We start from the raw sequence: 20379 nt of genomic DNA, 5'->3' as shown, positions 1-20379 counted from the left end.
AGTTGGTGCTGAAAAAGGTCTAAATTTCACACAGTGTATGTTTCATAGCATGTTAATTAATAACCATCTACAACAAGTTCATAAATAGCATTTATTTGGATAAACAAGAGGCCCACAGGCCTTGATGATCACCTGAGTACCAAAGCCATTAGATTAACATGTCAGAGTATCATGTTTGCATTTTAAGCTTCATAATGGGTCAAAACCCTAATCTGAGACTCATGTGACTGTTCCCCTGGCCACTTTTATTACTTGATGTTTGAAAAACATTATTTCATAAAAATGGGGAGGGGGGGGGGGCTACAAGAGTCGGAGGAATCTCGGATTATCTATGCATTTGCTCCAGGGGCCAAAAATTTAATCTTTTGGTAATAAGAGACCTGCAACCCTTCATAGTAAATCTATAATAATATTCACGTTGCATTTATAATGCAAATAAAATGAATACAGCTTTTTTCTACGAGTAGATAAATTCCTCAAATAGAACACATTTAATTCAATATTGCCAAGTGATAATTTACCATGTTGTTTTTAAGATGGGATTAAAATTGTTATGGATGACAAACATTACTATTACCCTAAGTAAAAATACACATCCAATGTATGGTCATATTTATCAAACCCCATCCCCTCCCATAAAAAGCCTCAACTTCAGAACTGTCCAATTGCCTAGGCATTGAATTTCACAATTTAACTTCAGGACATTATTAACATAATAACAATGCATGGCCCAGACCTTATCTCCCACAACTGTGGTGGTACAGAAAATCAATACATTTTCAACATGTGAATATATTGGCCCCACTCTAGGGCTTGAACCACTGACCCAGGGGTCATGAATTTCACAATTTTAGTAGAGGGCCTCATCGACATCATAACTAAGCATTTAGTTTTTCTCAATCAAATATGGGAGTAGACAATAAAATTTTCAAAGATTTTACTGTATGGCCGTATTGGCCCCACCCTTTGGCCTATTCCTGGGATCATAAATTTCACAATTTTAGAAGGGGGCTTCATGGACATTATAATCATTGCATTTAGTTTTTTCCCCACATGTGTGGTAGTAGAGAAGACATTGTTGAAAAATTTGGCTTTTTTTTTTTTTTTTTGCATATTTGGCCCCTAATAATTCCTAATTAAATGTGAGGAATTAATATTCATGTAAAATTGCAGGAAGCACATTGTGTTTTTTAGTATCTCACTTTTATTTTTTGGCCAGATGTAAACTAAATGAAGTTATGATAAAAATTTGGCATTCACGATTTTATGTTCTCGCTATCTGATGCCAAACAGTTGAATCACAGAATTAAGTGTAAATTAAGCGTAAAATAACTAAAGGAATCTACAGTACCCTTTCATAACATTTTCTACACGTATATTTGTTAACAATAGAGTACTCATCAAAATAGGGTTTTTACATGTAACTGCTAATTAAGAATAAATTTTACAAAGCCCTTTGTTAACAATCAACCTGTTTTCTGTTTTTGTATACCGGTACCTGAAAATGTTCTAAACAACTTAATCTTGTTAGAGTCCTTGCATCACCTAAAGCTGTTACTGATAAAGGTTCACATTTCATGTTTCATAGCATGTTTATTTATTAACCATCTACAACAATTCATAAATAGCATTCACAAAATCCACACATACATGTACATATATAACAAAGTGTACGTCATATATCTGATAAGATAAAGGTCCAAAGTCCATTCACTACACATATCCTTACAACCATACATCAAACTTCACACATAAAAGAATGAAATGAAATCATCTTTAATAAAAAGGACACAGTCCTTGTAATAGTGTCAATAAATTGCACGGTTTATCTGTTTATGACGTACAGGGGAGGGGGAATCCCTCTGTACTTGGCACAAGGCAATGCTGTAGTGACCCGGGGGTCACTGCGTCGTGTTAGAGAGTCATTCTGTCATTGTCGCCGATGACAACCATCGTTTCTAGCTCTATCACGATGAGCTGGACACAGCGAGTTTCTTTAAATGTTCCATAAACACCTGCAAACTGACGTCGTCCGTTAGCACAGCAGCACCACCGTCCTGAAAGTCAAAATACAACATGCTTAAGTAAATGTCACTTGGCTACATATTTGAAGGAGAGAGACTGTAGTTTTGGGATAACTTAAATGATAAATAATCAAGACACTCTCCATCAACCAAGAAGAATCTATAGAAAAAATAATTATTATCCAGTGCAAAAGAAAACCCAGAAAGAAAAGCTGAAAAATCATAGAAGTAAGGAGAAGAAAGTCCTATGACTACAGCACCAAATGATTTTGATAAAGAAATTTTATACTTTTAACATACATGTATGTAAATTGATGTCTTTATTTATTTGTACTGGAATAGGTACACGTATATATAAATATATAAGTGCATTTAACATTACACAAGACCTAAAAAACAAAACAGTGTGTGCTCCAGCCTTCCTGGAAATATTGTAATCATATCAAGACGGACTACAGCTGAATAATAAGTTGACATTTCATCCATGAATGACCCAACAACATTCCTATATACTGTTGTCTTTTTTCTGTCAGATACATCCACTCATGGGTAAGTTTTTCAGAAATCAACATTACACAGTTACAGCCAAGGATAAGTTGTTGAGTTATCATTCATGGAAATTACATGTACGGTACATAAACCAACAGACATTTAAACATTAAATAAAATTTCCGCATGCATTTCCCCCTCCATGCTGTACCCAGAGATGCCCATGTTAAATACCTGATAGGACTCAGATGAGCTTATGATCTATAAGAGAGCAACATAATTCACTGGACCTCGTATTAATACAATGTACTAGTATTCAACTTATTGTTTTAGTTGAATCAGTGGAATTAGATGTAAACAGCTGTTATTCCAAAACCAGTTTGTGTCTGAAACCAATCTACTTGGACAATGCTACTAAAAGGAAATTTACAATATCTGTCCCAAATTAAGACATCATAAGGAGAGAAAATACAAACCATTCCAGATGATTGCTGATGAAATGGAAAAGTCATATAAAGTTAAAGATGGATGCTACTAGCATATACTATGAACCATCATTTATAATTTAGTTTTGGTTACTGTAAAAATTAATGATTTATATGTACATGTGTAGATTTGCATTAGGTTTTTATTATGGTACATATATCAGAGAAACTACTGAGTCAATGAAGGCCATCCTTACCTGTCCCCATCCATACATGTTGTTGTGTGTCTGTGAGGGATTCACTCGGGAAAGCAAGAAACGAGACTACAATAAAGAAAAAAAAATTTACAATCATAGCACTGTCTCTCTGTCCATATTGTAAAGAAACTTAATATTTCTCCCTTAAATTGTAATAAAGCAATGGTATTAACCAGACATGAAGTGTTTGTGTGCATTACCTGGGAGCCATCATGCTCCGTGTCAATGTATCGGGGCATGGGGAACCGGGTCTGTAGGATTTCCTGAGCATCGTCCACGGGGGCGTTGAGGAGTTGTTTAAAGTTCTCATACTCTGGCTGGTCTTGGTATCCCTGTTTCCTCCACTGAGCAATCGTCTGTAACAAACAGATAAACAATGGAACTAGTGTACTCAGAGTCCTCTTTGATCTTTTACAACGGACATTCTCTGTCTCAGCACCTAGTTAACGGGTCAATCTTACCTCTCCGTGGTACAACACTATCTGGAAGAACGTGTCCATCAGCAGGATCCTGTCTGGCTGTATACTGCTGGTGTCCAGTAAAACAGGCTCGGGAGTTCCATTAAAGGAGTAGGCATACAGGATAGGTTGTATCATAATGAGGGACTGTGTCAAGTCCTCTACATTCAACATGTGTCTGTAAAGGTAAAACATGCATCATTATTACCGGGTATAATTTCAAAACTATAGATCATCTTAGTTTTTCATAAAACATAGTTTCATCCCTTTTAATAAATCATAACACCAGTAATCAGAACACATTTTAATTTTTCCAGTATTTACCGTTCTCCTAATCGTGTCTTTTATTGTTATTTATTAATTTTGAGGTCAATATTTATTAATTTTATACGATATAAAAGTGTTTGGGGCAGTTTACGCTTTAAAAACTGCGAAGCGGTTTATAAAAAAAAAATAAACTGATCCAAACCATTTTATATCATATAAAACTAATAAATATTGAATTCATTCCTTATAATTTAATTTTTGTGTCTATTAATTGTTAATAAAAACAGTCGTTTAATCTTTAAAATGACATTAAATTGTACAAAATTCAACATAACATCAAGCAGATTGATACAATTTTTGATGTTAGTCTTACTATGACGAAGGCAACATATTTTATAGTATACGATATAAAATAATTTTTTAGCCAATCAGAAAGCGTGTTACAACCAGAATTAAATTATTTCCCATTATCTTCATGTCTTACCTATAGTAGGATGTTTCATCAGGACTGTTGTTAAAAACTTGTAAAAATTGTGAGCGTCTCAGATGGAACATAAATTGAGGATAGAGAGAGAAATTCTCTGAGAAACGGAAAGAGTTTGGATCATCTTTTTGGTAATCTCCAAACTTCTGACACTGAAAGTTATAAAAAAATCATCTATTAGTATAACATATACCTTCTCTAAAATCAGAGTACTGGTAAACATTCTGGAAGAGTTCAAACTATTGTAAGATAAGTTTTTCTTTATATTTTCAGTAAAACAGACATGTGTATAATTTTATTTTCAAGAACATGTACTGTGTTTTATATTGAAGTGAGGAAATGTTCCCATTTTCGTTTACTCATTGGCAAGGAGCTAGTAGCAACACATTAGTACAACACAGTACATTAAGTACAGTAATTTCTTCACAGGACTCACCAGTCTAATCAACATTCTATCTAGCCAGCGTAGAACGTCTGGTCCGTCGTCTGTCTCCGCTCGGAACACGGCGGTTCGTGCCATCAGTACAGCCGCCGCCTCCTGATCAAATCCCGCCGCAATGTGCTGGATGTTGGTGCTAGCATCGGCCCAACTGTTGATAAGAGAAAAATTAACATGAAATAAATGTCAGGTCAAATATAACACTTAAATGTATCTAGAGTTTATATTCAATGTTACAAAATTTACTCAAAAGGTAACAAAACTAGCATATAACTTCTGGTCTTAGCTGTACACAGAATGTATACAGGTAATAGAAGAATACTTTGTGTTTTCTTTGTGGGTACTTACTTCCTGGCCAGTGTGGTGACCCTGACCCTGCGCTGTCCACTGGAGTGTTGGTACTGGGTGATAAACTGTAGGTAACCCCTCCCTCCCTGGGGAATTGGAGCATTGTGCTGCAAATAAAACAATAAACAACATTAATAAATAGTATAAAACCTCTGTAACATAAATAACATTAGATTCTTTATATCCAACTTCATTCACTCAAATGTCTGTAAATATTACATACCTGACTGACAACCTCAAAGAATAGAGCCAAGGTGGTGTTTGGGTAGAGTCCACACATCTTCCACTGGGAGGTGCCCCCCAGGCCCATCTCTGTGTCGGACACGCTCGGTCCCTTCACCCCTAGAGACACGCAGGGTCCAATGGCTCCAGACACTTTCAGCTCCCGCGATGTCTGTAACAAACAAATACAGCCATGGTCAGATATAAAATAAGAGGACGACAAACTTTGGTAAATTCGATAGCTTACTTGGATACCTGACTCGCTTATTTAAATATAGCAAAAGCTAGCTTGCCTTGACTTCCACAGTAGCACCAAAGCCCATCTTGAACTCTCCCTTAGCATCCTTGGAGAACACCCTCTGGAAAGTCTGCTTGAAGAGGGAGGTGTTGAAGGAATCACCCATCACCATGTGACCACTGTGTCAACAAAATGGGATTAGATAATTCTTATGTAAGTCACAAGTTCAACAAAAACAGCTTGTTCAATCATTGTTGTGTATCATCATTATCCAGTAATGTGAAACCAGTGAGTATTTACCCAGTGTATCTAGGACAGAACTTCATCTCATGTAATCCTGTCTGGTCCAAGGCACAAGCATATATATCAAGAACATGACCATTCTTAGCCGCTCGATTGGCCAACATCTCATAATGCTGAAATTGGAAAGGATATGCATTACATGCTGATCAAGACTTATCATGTTTAAATGATCACACACCGTTTTTCAGCCATTTCTAGGCTTCCTTTTGGATTTTTTCCCCCTACCTTCATTGCTTTCTTCATGAACTTCACATTGTCTTTCTCGATGTCTAAATGTTTCCTGATTGGATTCTTCAGCTCGTCATCAACAACCATGCCTGGTCCTTGTGTACAGGGCCCACCGGCAAACAGCATGATCCTTGCCCCCGTGTTTGGGAATGTACACTGTAATAACAGTCACTAGCTTGTTAATTGCACAATTTGATAAAATTTTAAGTATGAAAGAATTTGATTTACATGATTAACATTTTGATTCAAAATATTGTAGAATGACAACACAAAATTATAAGCAGAAATTACATTGAATCATCATTAAAAAAAAACAAATTTCAAAATCTAAAATATAAATTTATATTAAAGTATGTTCTCCTGCTTACCTCTAACAGACCCACAGCTATAGACATGGCCACACCCGTTGACCTAAGGGGTCTCTTTCCCTGGGACACGGGCCAGGGATCTCTTTGAAGCTCTCCGAGCAAGTCTGTCAGGTTCATGTCACACTTGTGAACTGGTTGTAAAAATCTGTAGAAGTAAATAAAGATATTTGTTATGACATGTAGAATTTATTGAAAAACATTGAACATGTAAACAACAGAAGGATTGGTCCTAATGAGGACACCATTATTGTTGCTGACCTGTTTGAGGGCAACTGCTGCTGCTGTTGCTGTGTAGGGCCCCTCTGTTGCTGTGTTGTACCACCCCTTTGTAATCCCAACATGTCCTGAAGGAGAAACAATTGTCAGTATAAGATGTACCAGGTACTGTTTTTTCCAACTTTAGGCGAGAGAAATTTAATTTTTAGTTTTACGGATTTTGTTGTAAAAAAGTTGGGTCGGAGGAGGGAATATAAAAAAAAAGAAAAGAAAAAGTGGGCAAACTTTTATTAATCAAAATTACATATTATTTGCTTGAACTTATAATATTAAGTTTAATTTGTCCACTATCCACTGTGTACTTTGTGTTTGTTTCAAGATCATTGGTATTTACCTTAAAACTTGTTCAGGATAACATTTTCTTTGCTTTTCATAAAAACTTTTAAGCCAAACCATGCATGGCTGACCTCCATCTTAAATACTCCATGTTATAGAGACGCTTACACTTGATTTTAAAAGCTCCCTTTGTCAAACGTTTTGCAGATTTCAAATCAAATAAAGTAATTTTAAAACCAAGATCGGTCAAACTTGAAAATTCCGGAAAAATTTCCGAAGATACGAATTTTTTTTCATTATTTTTTTTTTTACAAAATCGGAAAAATTGGGTCGGCGGATCCGTAAAACTAAAAATTTAATTTCTCTCGCCTTAATAATGTAGTTCTGGTCAATCTGGTCTATAAGTCAACTGAAAAGTCATTCCACGGCCAATGCTTACCTGAATCTGTTTAGCTGTCAAATCTTTGGTTCCCCTGAATACGTAGCTCTTTGAGCAGCCCTCACAGCCCAACTCATGGACCTGAACCATTTTCCCGTATGTTATTAATCCAATGAGGGCATTTGGTGGCAGCAAGCTCAGGGACATTTGTAAAGACTCCTACAACCAGCAAAAAATAATTTCCTTACAATTTGTGACAATTTTACTATCAATGCTTGGTCATAATGAAGCCATAAATACTTATTCATTTAGAAAACAAAAGTTGAATCGACAGATAACATTCTGTTAACAACTTTTCTCTGATGATTACCTTGACAGCCTGCAAATCCTCTTCATCCATACAGGTGTCAAGGACAATAAGATACACAGGAGGATGACATGTGGCTCTCTGAAAATAAAATAATTTTCAGGTAAGTATTTTATAACATACAAAAGCAAGCAAAAAAAGGTTTTATAAGTTGTCTTTCAAACCAAAATCAAATTGAAGTCATCTACACTTCCCTATATGTCTTTATTTATATAACACGTCTTTCCTTTTTATTGGTTCTCGTTTAAAGTATGAAATAATCATGAACCTTACAGTGATTGTGTACTCCAGTGTTGAGAACTGTGGGATGATCTCAGCAGGCTGGTGTTGATCTGAAATAGCTGCATACTGGGGCGGAAACTGAAATTAAAAGCTTCATAATTCAACAGAAAGCACACGGCTTTAAAAATAACAATCTTCACACAATACTGACTGTGATACCTAATATTTGGAGATAATATGATAATTATACTTGTTGTGTACTTTTTTACTCATTTATTACAATGAGTCAAGAAGTACAGCTATGAGCTTTTTCCGTATGCAAGTCCCCACACAGATTACATGTTAAAACATTATGGGGATAAATTGAAGCTAAGATTACAAACCAGTTAAAGTTTAAATATAATTATGCATGTAGCATTCATATGACATACAGTAAATAAAAGAACATACCGGGTTTCTTTGGAAACAGAAGTTGCAGGCCCAGACCTTAGCCCTGTAATCCACCTGACAGAAAGGGTTAAGGATGGCTCGACATGTAGGCCTAGTACACAGCACTGGGTCGTACTGAATGGGTGGCAGATCTGGCCGCTCTTTCAGAGGTGTAAACAGACATCCTAGTGGGACCACCATACGAGTGGCCTCAATACGGCTGGAGGGCCAGACGTTCCAGCTGAAGCGAACGCCATCTCTGTCCTCATTCTGTTGGATAAATTCTTGATAGGTAGCCATTGAGTACCTGGTGTAAAAATCAAGAACAAATTTCATGTTATTGTATAAGTATCGTAGATTGTTTAATATAAATCTTTACACAAATCAAGCCGGTTTTAATTCAATAGCAAGATATCATGTACCTCCTCTCTCCTATTGAAAACACCCTCATTTTTGATTCAAAATATATAAACTGACCAGTGTAAAATTTTAGTCAATAATTACCTCCAACAAAAAATAGGCTACGTGTATATTTTGTTGTAACGTAAAACGGGACAGTCTGGAATGCCACGTAATTTTCCAAATGGCCAAGTTGACGTCACTGGGGAATCCTTTTCCGGTTGTGGATAAGTCGTACATCAAATCGAGGATGTCAAGAGAAAGCCTGGCTGCCTGAATTCTTTGGATAGTTTGCAGCCATGGCAAACTATGTCATCGCAGTTCATTGTGGTATTTCTTATTCTTAGTTATTACATTTGTTTTCACACATGTATTTAACCAAAAGTTAGTACTAGAGTGGTAAGGTAATGCGAAAGTGATTTGATGTTGGTAAATCGTGCATAATTTTAGTCGATCTTTTTTCTTTTTAGCTCACCTGAGCATGACTTACTGTCTACCGAAACAGTTATTAAGATTCCTAATTGACTATTACTTCTGGTTGACTTTTATTTTGGACACCCCCTCCAAAAAGTAGGGCCCAAAATATTTATTATAGTTTCTTAACATGTACTTAAAGCTGCATGGTCAAAATTTTTCGCTATAATAGTAACAATTAATTTTTCATACAAACCAATCGTCTTAAAAAGTTATAGCCTTTTTACACCAGCAGAATAGGTCTCCTTTCAAAGTTAGAAATATTCAAAGTAAATAAAAACTAGACAACACTGAGATGGTGACCATCTCAAAGGGCCCCTCTTAAATAATGGACAATAGGATGAAAAGCATTTCAGAGAATTTTGTTTTGACCTTGACCTATAATTTAAAAATTTTCCAGATGGCATAAAACTTTAAATTCAATCTCATTACCCCTAACATACAACCTAAGCACGGTTAAGCAAATGGGAAATAATTTAGTCTGAAACTGATTATAAAGAGATCGATCTGCTTTGACCTTCACATTGACTTGGTTCAAAATATAAAGTCACTCTACACCATTAATCCAAAAGCTCTGTAAATGTGAAGTAGGGGCAGTATAGGGCCAAGTAGAAATATATATATATGCTCTGAAAAAAGTTTTTTCGTGTGATCTAATATGATCTTGACACTTAATACCTCAAACATCATTCAAAGTCACTGTACACCCTTTGATCTTTATGGGAACACTTAAAAACAAACCAAATGCAACATGGGCAGGTTTAGAAAAAGGGAACCGTTTGGTATTGTCCCATGTATGATGGAGTTTATTCAACCAGCATAATATGCATCAGTTGTAAACAAATCTCACAACTACAACATTAGGGAAAAAATGTAAACATGTTTATTTTTGATTTGCCTGCAAAACAATATGACCTTTATTTAGAGCAAATTCAAAGTTATGATATAATCATACCCGCTTGATATCGGTGGCGAATTTTAATATGGGACAAAATAACATGGTACATTTATGTCAAGTTTGTTTTAATTGGAAACAAATTTTTGTACTTTACTTCGATCCTCATTGAAATATTGCTGTATATTGACCGTGAAAACTGCTGCAATGTCTATTATTATACACATACTCAGCATAACCATTGTTTAAAAGCATTAACATTATTTAATATAAAATTGGACCAGGCAGTTTTAGTAATAGGTGTAAAGTGTAAAGTGAAGATAATTTAAGAGTTTAATGTAAACATTTAAAAAACTGAAGACAAAGAAAGGGATATAATAGATGAAAGTAGGAACTGCTCTGCCCTTGGATGAGCAATGTGACCCATGGGCCTCTCATTTTTGAAAAGTTGTTTTAAATTGTTATAATGATTTCCTAAAGCAAGTTTTGAGTATTATTGTCTTAAAAAGTAATGATTTTCATTGCCATGAACTGAAGACATCCAGACATTACTTTGCCTGTCTTTTCTGTCAATTCGAGAAAAACCAAATTAAGCGATGCATCGTTATGATACATTATTCTCAGATATGCTTTTTTTGTCAATTTCCTTTTTCCTTCTCCAGGTGCTGGGTATCACTCTAGACAAAAGGAGGAGGCATACAAGACATTGTGTAAATCCATTTGTTTAAAGGTTACATACATGTATTTTGTTTCATAATTGGAAAACTTTAAAGAATGCATGTAAATCCACCAACATATAGACAAGATCAGTCCTTTACAAAATACTTAATGTGCAGCTAATGGACTACCTTCAATTTCTATGTTGAAGCAAACTTACTGAAAATCAATTATAGTTTTCGAATTGACTGTTATTCTGTTATTTTGGCAGTCATGTTGTACTATTGTGCGGTAATTTTGTGTCACATGTTAGAGAAGGGCTCAGAGGCTGTGGAGTGTGTGACCGAGGCAGTCAAACTGTTAGAGGTATTCCTCAAGTTTTTCATTGGTAGATTGGGGAATGTGGTTAAATGTTCCTTCAATTTATTAATAATGAAACATTCACATCAAAACCATTTGTATTCATATAGGGAACTATAACATGTAAAGTTAACATGTATTCTCTTTTTCAATGGTTTATTGACATCACAATGTTGGCATACAGTCAAAATGAAATCAAATGACAGACAAAAGAAAATTATAGCATAAAGGCTACTGCATGCAAGACAGTTTTATACAATACATGTACTTCATAGTCCCTGGAACTGTTTCTCTGCATAAAACATTTTTCCAAGTAGATACATAGAAGTTTTGTAGCATTATAATCACATGGATTAACAATTTCTTTTTAATTATTTAGTGTTATTTCAAATTACATTTTATGAGATGTACACTAGTTATAAGTTTTCTTTATTTAACACTGATTTTTAGGACTCTAAGTTAACCAATGCGGGTCGCGGCTCTAGCTTAAACATCAGAGGTTGTGTGGAGTGTGACGCCTCCATTATGGAGGGGAAGAAACTCCTGTTTGGTGCTGTCGGAGCCATTTCTGGTAAGAAATCATTACTGATTATGTTCAAACAAGAAATATAATGAGTGACATATTGCAAAATTCTATCATTGATTGAGCTTGATTTAAAAAGTATGCCAGCTTGAGGTACAAACTAGAGGTACTGATTTCAGGCAGTAAACATGAAATTGTGATCTTTATATTTATCAAGGTGTCCAGAACCCAATAGAGGTGTCGGCCATGTTGATCAACAGACAGCTTGGGGAAAAGTTATCCCTGGGGAGGCTGCATCCCAGGTACAAACCAATATCTCAATCCTATCATAAGTATATAAGCTGATTTTTTCCAGTTTAGATAAAGAGCATTTTGATAGAAATCCATATACATGTAAATGTACATACAAATGGGGCATCTTGCTCATATCAAGTGTATTGAATTTCAATTATTACTCAATTTCCCAAATCTCTAGAAGCAGTGAACAAATAACGTGTGTAATCTATCATCTGCAATTCACCATTTCCTCTATAACGGGACCATATGGGTTTTACACTGACAGAAGATATCTTATGATGAATTCTGGATATCTTTGGATTTATCTGGACATATATATATATGATATGATGAATACTTTGCACAGTGTTCTTGTGGGAGAGGGAGCCAGCCAGTGGGCCGTGGCTAATGGGATACACAAGGTGGACCCTCGACTCCTGATAACAGGTGACTAGTGTAGTTAATACAAGACAGTAGACCTCAGATCTGATTTGATTTGATTTGAACATATTTTATTATGCAAAAATACATTTACATAAATGGAATAGGCAGCAGGCAATGCCTATGTAAGCCTTCTTCTCAGATCTCTTGATCTGCTTTTTGCTATTATAGAGATCTGTATTTTAATCAGAGTGCCCAATTCCTGTCTGAATAGCAGGGATTTGTTTTAAAATAAGTTTTTAATATGCAGAAGTACAGCATGTACCAATAGTTTGGAAGTGATCCCTAATTGTACATAGTTCTCTTTCTCTTTCATTTTGCATCTAGTTAATGACTGTTGACTTCTGGGTATTTGGCATTGAGTTGACATGACTGTTGACTTCTGGGTATTTGGCATTGAGTTGACATGACTGTTGACTTCTGGGTATTTGGCATTGAGTTGACATGACTGTTGACTTCTGGGTATTTGGCATTGAGTTGACATGACTGTTGACTACTGGGTATTTGGCATTGAGTTGACATGACTGTTGACTGATGTTTGGTATCAAGTTATCATGACTGTTGATAATGTTCTTTGGCGTTGAGTTATACTGTCTTTTGAATTTGATTTGTGTAGATGAATCACAGAAAACATACAATAACCACAAAAGAAAACTTGACTCTCATAACCAGAAAGTCAGCAAGAAAAGAAAGATAGATCACCAGGTAAAATAGGAATACAATAACTCTCAAACTATTTGAAATGGAAATGAGAAGATTACAGCACTTTTCTCTTTACAGATTGTGAATTAATATTTTTTTTAGCTTGTTTAGGTTGTTTTGGACCATATACATTTTTTCATAGATCAGTTTTTATCCAATATACATGTATAAGGAATATTTTTAATGGCAGTATTTTCATTCAGAGTGATGACAAAAGCGAGGAGATTGAGGACCTGCAGGAGGAGAAGGATGTTGTTCAGGATACCGTGGGAGCTGTTGTCATGGATACCAGAGGGAACATAGCATCAGCAGTGTCTAGTGGGGGGATCTCACTGAAACAGCCAGGGAGGCTGGGACCAGTAGGTTGTTAGATAAGTTTAGACATAGCAGGGCTAGGTAAATGTATATAGATCAGACCAAGTCACGGAGAGGCCAGATGAATGCAAGATATAAAACAAAAACACACCTGTACATTAATTTTTTTAATGTATGAGTAATGGCGTATGCTTAAGAAACTCTGTAACATACATGTGTATTTGATTTCAGGCAGCCATTTATGGTGCTGGATGTTGGGCCTACAACCAGAGGCCAGGAAAACCAGGTGTAGGAACAGTTACTTCAGGTAAAAACCAGGTGTAGGAACAGTTACTTCAGGTAAAAACCAGGTGGTAGGAACAGTTACTTCGGGTAAATATATGGTGTAGGAACAGTTACTTCAGGTAAAAACCAAGTGTAGGAACAGTTACTTCAAGTAAAAACCAGGTGTAGGAACAGTTACTTCAGGTAAAAACCAAGTGTAGGAACAGTTTCTTCAGGTAAAAACCAGGTGTAGGAACAGTTACTTCAGGTAAAAACCAGGTGTAGGAACAGTTACTTCAGGTAAAAACCAGGTGTAGGAACAGTTACTTCAGGTAAATATATGGTGTAGGAACAGTTACTTCAGGTAAATATATGGTGTAGGAACAGTTACTTCAGGTAAAAACCAAGTGTAGGAACAGTTACTTCAAGTAAAAACCAGGTGTAGGAACAGTTACTTCAGGTAAAAACCAGGTGTAGGAACAGTTACTTCAGGTAAAAACCAGGCGTAGGAACAGTTACTTCAGGTAAAAACCAGGTGGTAGGAACAGTTACTTCAGGTAAATATATGGTGTAGGAACAGTTACTTCAGGTAAAAACCAGGTGTAGGAACAGTTACTTTAGGTAAACTCAGTGTAAAAACAGTTACTTCGGGTAAAACCCAGCTGTAGAAACAGTTGCTTCAGGTAAATATATGGTGTAGGAACAGTTCTTTCAGGTAAAAATAAAGTTTAGGGATAGCTACAAGGTTTAGTAGCAGTAACATCAGGTAAAATCTAGTACATGTACATGAATATGGTGATGAAGCTATTGATTAAGGTAAAAATATAGTAATTAAGCAAGGTACACATAAGGTGAAGGAGCAGATACTTTAGGTGAAAAAAAAGTTTAGGAGCAGTTACTTCAGGTAAATAAAAATTGTAGTAAAAGTTACTTTATGTGAAATAAGTACATTCTAATAGAAGCAGACACTTTAGGTAAAAAAAAGTTGATGCAGCAGTTACTAGTATTTCAGGTAGCAATGAGGTATAGCAACAGATACTAGCAGTTACTAGTTCTTCAGGTTACAATAAGGTGTAGCAGCAGTTACTTCAGATAAAAAACATAGGTAATCACAGATTACAAAGCTCACCGAGACGAGACATCACCCTTATGAGACTTCACCTTTATGAGACCACCTTTATCATATTAAATGAAAATCATACTTTATGATCTTGGATATTCATGGATTCTGTTTTGACACAATATCGTATATCATCTGTTTAAAAAATGTATGATAATCATATGTTCATATTTTAATCAATACAATAATATAAAATTGAATATTGCATCCTATCATATTTACAACATATATCATATAAAACAATAAAATACCATAATAAACAATGATGAGATATGATATTGTAACGTATGATATGACATTGTATTGTGTTATATGTTATTGTATTTGATCACATAATACAATATCATAATATATAAATTAATATAGTATTATATTACAATATCATATTACATAATTACTATACATCATAACATTGAAACATATGATATAATATTGTTTAATATAAAATATTGTATGATACTGTATCATTTTTGATACATAATATGATACAATATAATTTGATACAACATTGTATCATATCAAATGATACAATATTATGTGATAAAGTAAAATATTATATAATACAATATTATATTATACATATTGTATCATATGATACAATAATATATTTTACAATATCATACAATACAATTTCATGTGATGTGATTATATATAATATTATATATAAACCAATATCATATTATACAATATCGTATAATACGATATTATATAATATTACAGTATCATATTATACAATTTCATGTGATATAATTCTATATTACAGAAACTAATATCATATTATACATCATCATATGGTACAATATTATGTAATATAAAATATTGTATCATAGGATACAATATTATATTTTGCAATATCTTATGTAATAGTATCATGTGATAAAATAATAAATTAATAATACAATATAATATTATACAATATTATATCATAATATACAATACTATACATAACGATATCATGATACAACATCATAACATAAAATATCAAAAAAATTGATACAATATCATATCGTATCATATAACTTTTTATAATATTACATATGATATTATATTGTATCATATTAAACAATATTGTTTCATACCATACAATACTATATCATAGGAATCAAGTTATATCATTTATCAACAAACACATCTATCTATCGAGCAGGTTTGAGTGAGGTAGGAGATTTCATAGCATCCTTGATAATGGAAATCAGGCTCTGCACCTGAAGCAATCTCTGCGTTTTATTTATAATATAGTTAAATCAACTATGCAAGCTATCATCTATAAAACATGTGACCTGTTCCAAAAAAACTAAACCTCATCCAGCATCCGAAACCTATGGCTCAGATTCAGCATTCAAGCCTGTCAAGTGCATCAGTACACATAAGGCGCATCTCCATGCAAGTTTGGTGAAGTTCAGACCAGTAATAACTAAGATATCATCATCAGAGGGCACTAGCAATTAAAACCTTAACCTGCTCCAGCATCCGCAACCTATATGGCTCAGATTCAACATCAATGCATGTCAGGTGCATCTGTATCATAAGACACACCATCCATTCAAGTTTGGTGAAGTTAGGACCTGTAATAACTAAGATATATTTTTAAGCATCCTTGATAATGGAGATCAAGCTCTGCATCTGAAGCTTCCTCTGTGATTCATTCATATTACAGTTTAATCAACTATACAAGTTTGAAATAGTACTATTATCTATTAAACATGTGACCTGTTTCAAAAAACTTAACCATATCCAGCATCTGAAACCTATGGCTCAGACTCAGCATTCAAGCATGTCAGGTGCATCAGTATCATAAGACGCACCATCCATGGAAGTCTGGTGAAGTTAGGACAAGTAATAATCAAGATATAATCATCAGAGGGCAACTGTTTCAAAAACTTTAACCAGCTCTAAAAACCTTAACCTCCTCCAGCATCCGAAACCTATGGCTCAGATTCAGCATTCAAGCCAGTCTGGTGCATCAGTATCATAAGATGCACCATCCATGGAAGTCTGGTGAAGTTAGGACAAGTAGTAACTAAGATATAATCATCAGAGGGCACCTGCAACGAAAACTTTAACCAGCTCTAAAAACCTTAACCTCCTTCAGCATCTTTAACCTATAGCTTAGATTCAGCACCCAAGCCTGCTATCAAAGGGCACCTGCAACAAAAACTTTAACCTGCTCCAAAAACCTTAACCTCCTCCAGCATCCGAAATCTATAGCTCAGATTCAGCACTCAAGCCTGTCTGGTGCATCAGTATCATAAGACACACCATCCATGCAAGTTTGGTGAAGTACGGACCTGCAGTAACTTAGATATTGCTATCAAAGGGCACCTGCAACAAAAACTTTAACCTGGTCCAACAACCTTAACCTCCTCCAGCATCTGAAATTTAGGACTCAGATTCAGCATCCAAGTCTTTCCAGTCCATAAGTAGGTCCAGATGCATCATCCATGCAAGTTTGGTGAAGATAGGACAAGTAATAGCTTAGATACAGGACCTGCAACAAAAACTTTAACCAGGTCCGGACGCCGACGCCGACACCGACGCCGACGCCGACGCCGAGGGTATAGCATAAGCTCCCCCTGACTTCGTCTCGGTGAGCTAAAAAATGTGTATGAGCTGTTACCTCAGGTAAAAATAAGGTATTAGTTTAGTTACTGCAGGCAAATGTGAAGGTGAAGGTGAAGGAGCAGTCACTTAAATGACACATAAGTTGTAGGAGCAGTTTGTTAAGGTAAAAATAAGGTGTTAGTGCAGTCATTTCAGGTAAAAGGAGATAAAGGAGCGATTACTTTTGTTTCAAACATAGGGTCACTCTTGCTTTTCATGGATTACAATTTTGGATGTAAACAATGGCACATATAGAATTCTTTGTTTTGCCTCAGACGGATGAATCGCGCCACATGATTGCCTTATAAATTTCTTTACATGGCGAGTGTCAAAATTTATACGGCAACATGGCGGATGTAATGTTATTTTAGTTGAATTTTTACACAAACGTTCAACCATACCTTTAATTTTTAAGCCCCAAAATATTTAGAGTAACCCCCCTCTGTCCATGACTTATATTACGATCTTACAATGGCATCCAGGTTTGCACACACGACTGACGAGGAAGGTAAAAAAACAGAGAATTAAGCTATGAATTTAATTGTTATATATTATTTTTTGTTTGTTTACATTTAAAACATTAGATCCTGAACAAAACAACACTTATTAGGTTTGTTACTGACTGTTTACAGAAATTTGTGGCATCGGCAAAGTCCACAATAACAAACCTAATTAGTAATATCGTACAACATCTATATTTGTATAGATCTGTACATACATGGTATCTTGTTCTTTCTACTTTGTCTTATGTCTGTAATCCCATGGCTGACAGTAACTGTAGTCTCTGCCTTCTGTACAGGTAGTGGTGAGCACATCATTAGGACTGTACTGGCGCGGGAGTGTGCAATGTCCATACAGAGGGAGAACAACGCTAGCCTCGGGCTGTCTCAGGGATTCAAACAGAGTCTACTAGGTCAGTAGAAACTCCGAAAAGATATAAAAACTAAAAGGTTCATTTTTAATTATACACATGCAGAATTTATAAAATGCTAGTCTGGGGCTGTCTCAGGGCTTCAAACAGAATATCATGTCAGTAGATACTTCTATGGGATACACAAGTGATAGGTTCATCTTGAAATATCGCTATACAAGAGGAAAATTGAAAGGTTTATTTATCAGGAAATGTCTCCATATGTGAAATTTTTTCAAAGTTATAGGTGACCAGTCAAAGAGCAATGCATTCAACAAGAATTGGGTTAATTATGATATTCAGACATCATTTTTCTAAGACAAATTTATTTTGACAGAGTCTGAGTTTTTATCTGAGGAGGAGGAGAAGTATGCTGGGGTTCTGGCTCTGGTCCACAATGAAGATAACACAGGTAAAAACATCACAGGTGTGACACAACACTAATTACAGGTGTTGGAGTAGGTCTACCTAGGCCTGCTGTTTAAATTCAGCAATTCTAACAATTTAAGTAATGAACAATAATGATAATTTACATACTTCTACATGTAAAAATAAAATATGTTTATAACTGAAATATTAATGATCAAGATTCTAAATTATACAAAGCACAGTAACCATATAATCACCTTGATGAATTATCATACTCCATCATGTACTGTGGAATCATTAAATTTCGTGGGGGCCAATTTTCGTGGATGACTTAAATTTTACAGGTTCGTGGGGACGTAATTTCGTGTATTCATATATATCTACAAAAGGGAATATGACTTTATTACCCTAATTCATCAATTCGTGATGGATGTTATTTCGTGGATGAGAGGTACCCACGAATTCCACGAAAAATGAGCCACCACGAAATCTAATGATTTCACAGTATCATATACAATGTTGCCTTGACCTACATGATACACTGACCATCCATGATACAAATATTATTTACGGTAAATTTTACCTGTTATAGTTTCAGTTACTGTTCACTGTTATTATTTAATGATATTTTTAACACCTTTCTTTAGATGAGAAGTTATTTATATGTTATAGTTTCTTTGTGTTCTCTGCTCACCATCCTTATTTTATGATTTTTTAAAACTCCTTTCATTACAGCAGAGGTATTGTGGGGCCACACCACAGACAGCCTGTGTGTGGGGTATATGTCCTCCTCACTCAAGAAACCCAAGGTACATATTGAATTTAAGCATCATTTAATTTCATTAGAAAGAAGTTAATTGACATGTAATTTAATGAGAGGAATAACTTAAGGAATAGACAAAACAAGTGTGAAATTATTTTACATGTTTAAACTAACAAATTTTATTTATACATAATACAGTGTAATATATATGGTAACCTTTACTCAGAAATTTGTTAATCTGACATGAAAGATACCGGTATTTACATGTATATGTATGTCATATAATGGCTGATTTCTTTGGTCGTAGGTTGTCATGTCTAGACTACCAACAGGGGGGATTCCAGGGAAATCCTTCACCATGTTGGGCATGCCTGTATGAAATGATATCCTCCAACGCAAGCGATGAAACAGCTTCTTGCTCAGAATTCGACAGTTAATCCCAGGAAGTCAGCACTCGAGTACAGTGAATGACCAAATGACCTACTCTATTCTGTGTCAAGTAGAACTGACCAGTAGGGTGTGATAAAAGAGTTCAGTGAATGAGATGAGCAGTATGAAATGACTTCTGGGTAACGTAAAAATCCGCCAGCAGATGCAGATTTCAATATTAAACACTGACCCAGCTCAACAGTCACAGAGTGATAGGCAGCCATGTTAGCTTCAAGTTCCACAGTGACAACAAGGATTTGTGTGTCAAGAAAATCAGTCCTGTACACGTAACTACATTGTACCCGAGCATAGATAACACAATGAAACAAATTAACAAATTCATTAAAATAATCTTTGTGCCTTATTTGAATTTTTTATTTCA

The 20379-nt window shown here is 35.1% G+C and overlaps 2 protein-coding genes across 5 annotated transcripts; one reads left to right on the top strand and one right to left on the bottom strand.

Moving 5' to 3' along the window:
- Nucleotides 1-1573: 1573 nt before the first annotated feature.
- Nucleotides 1574-9139, bottom strand: LOC105320203 (protein transport protein Sec23A). 3 transcript variants are annotated; one of them, XM_011418050.4, is made up of 20 exons: nucleotides 9004-9139; nucleotides 8521-8806; nucleotides 8122-8208; nucleotides 7852-7929; nucleotides 7542-7700; nucleotides 6809-6894; nucleotides 6551-6695; nucleotides 6180-6338; nucleotides 5952-6067; nucleotides 5707-5830; nucleotides 5415-5585; nucleotides 5192-5298; nucleotides 4841-4994; nucleotides 4405-4556; nucleotides 3657-3831; nucleotides 3396-3551; nucleotides 3196-3261; nucleotides 2990-3004; nucleotides 2748-2774; nucleotides 1574-2057 (listed from the first exon to the last, which is right to left on the bottom strand). In XM_011418050.4, exons 2-20 carry the CDS (start codon nucleotides 8797-8799, stop codon nucleotides 1968-1970), a joined length of 2346 nt encoding a protein of 781 aa, XP_011416352.3. In that variant the 5' UTR covers nucleotides 8800-8806; nucleotides 9004-9139; the 3' UTR covers nucleotides 1574-1967. The 3 variants fall into 3 exon arrangements, with proteins under 3 accessions (XP_011416352.3, XP_019919604.3, XP_019919605.3); XM_020064045.3 differs by lacking the exon at nucleotides 2748-2774 and having other exon boundaries at nucleotides 9004-9138; XM_020064046.3 differs by lacking the exons at nucleotides 2748-2774; nucleotides 2990-3004 and having other exon boundaries at nucleotides 9004-9138.
- On the top strand, nucleotides 9110-20348 carry LOC105320201 (threonine aspartase 1). 2 transcript variants are annotated; one of them, XM_066089285.1, is made up of 13 exons: nucleotides 9110-9228; nucleotides 10930-10979; nucleotides 11224-11290; nucleotides 11735-11855; nucleotides 12025-12109; nucleotides 12451-12530; nucleotides 13141-13229; nucleotides 13430-13585; nucleotides 13773-13848; nucleotides 18326-18439; nucleotides 18774-18848; nucleotides 19541-19614; nucleotides 19876-20348. In XM_066089285.1, exons 1-13 carry the CDS (start codon nucleotides 9208-9210, stop codon nucleotides 19945-19947), a joined length of 1080 nt encoding a protein of 359 aa, XP_065945357.1. In that variant the 5' UTR covers nucleotides 9110-9207; the 3' UTR covers nucleotides 19948-20348. The 2 variants fall into 2 exon arrangements, with proteins under 2 accessions (XP_065945357.1, XP_065945356.1); XM_066089284.1 differs by having other exon boundaries at nucleotides 10930-10999.
- Nucleotides 20349-20379: the final 31 nt, after the last annotated feature.

This window comes from Magallana gigas, chromosome 6, assembly GCF_963853765.1.
Source record: "Magallana gigas chromosome 6, xbMagGiga1.1, whole genome shotgun sequence".
In the NCBI taxonomy this organism is placed as follows: domain Eukaryota; kingdom Metazoa; phylum Mollusca; class Bivalvia; order Ostreida; family Ostreidae; genus Magallana; species Magallana gigas.
Note: the sequence above shows the minus strand (reverse complement) of the source record. Positions and strands in the feature narration are given on the sequence as shown.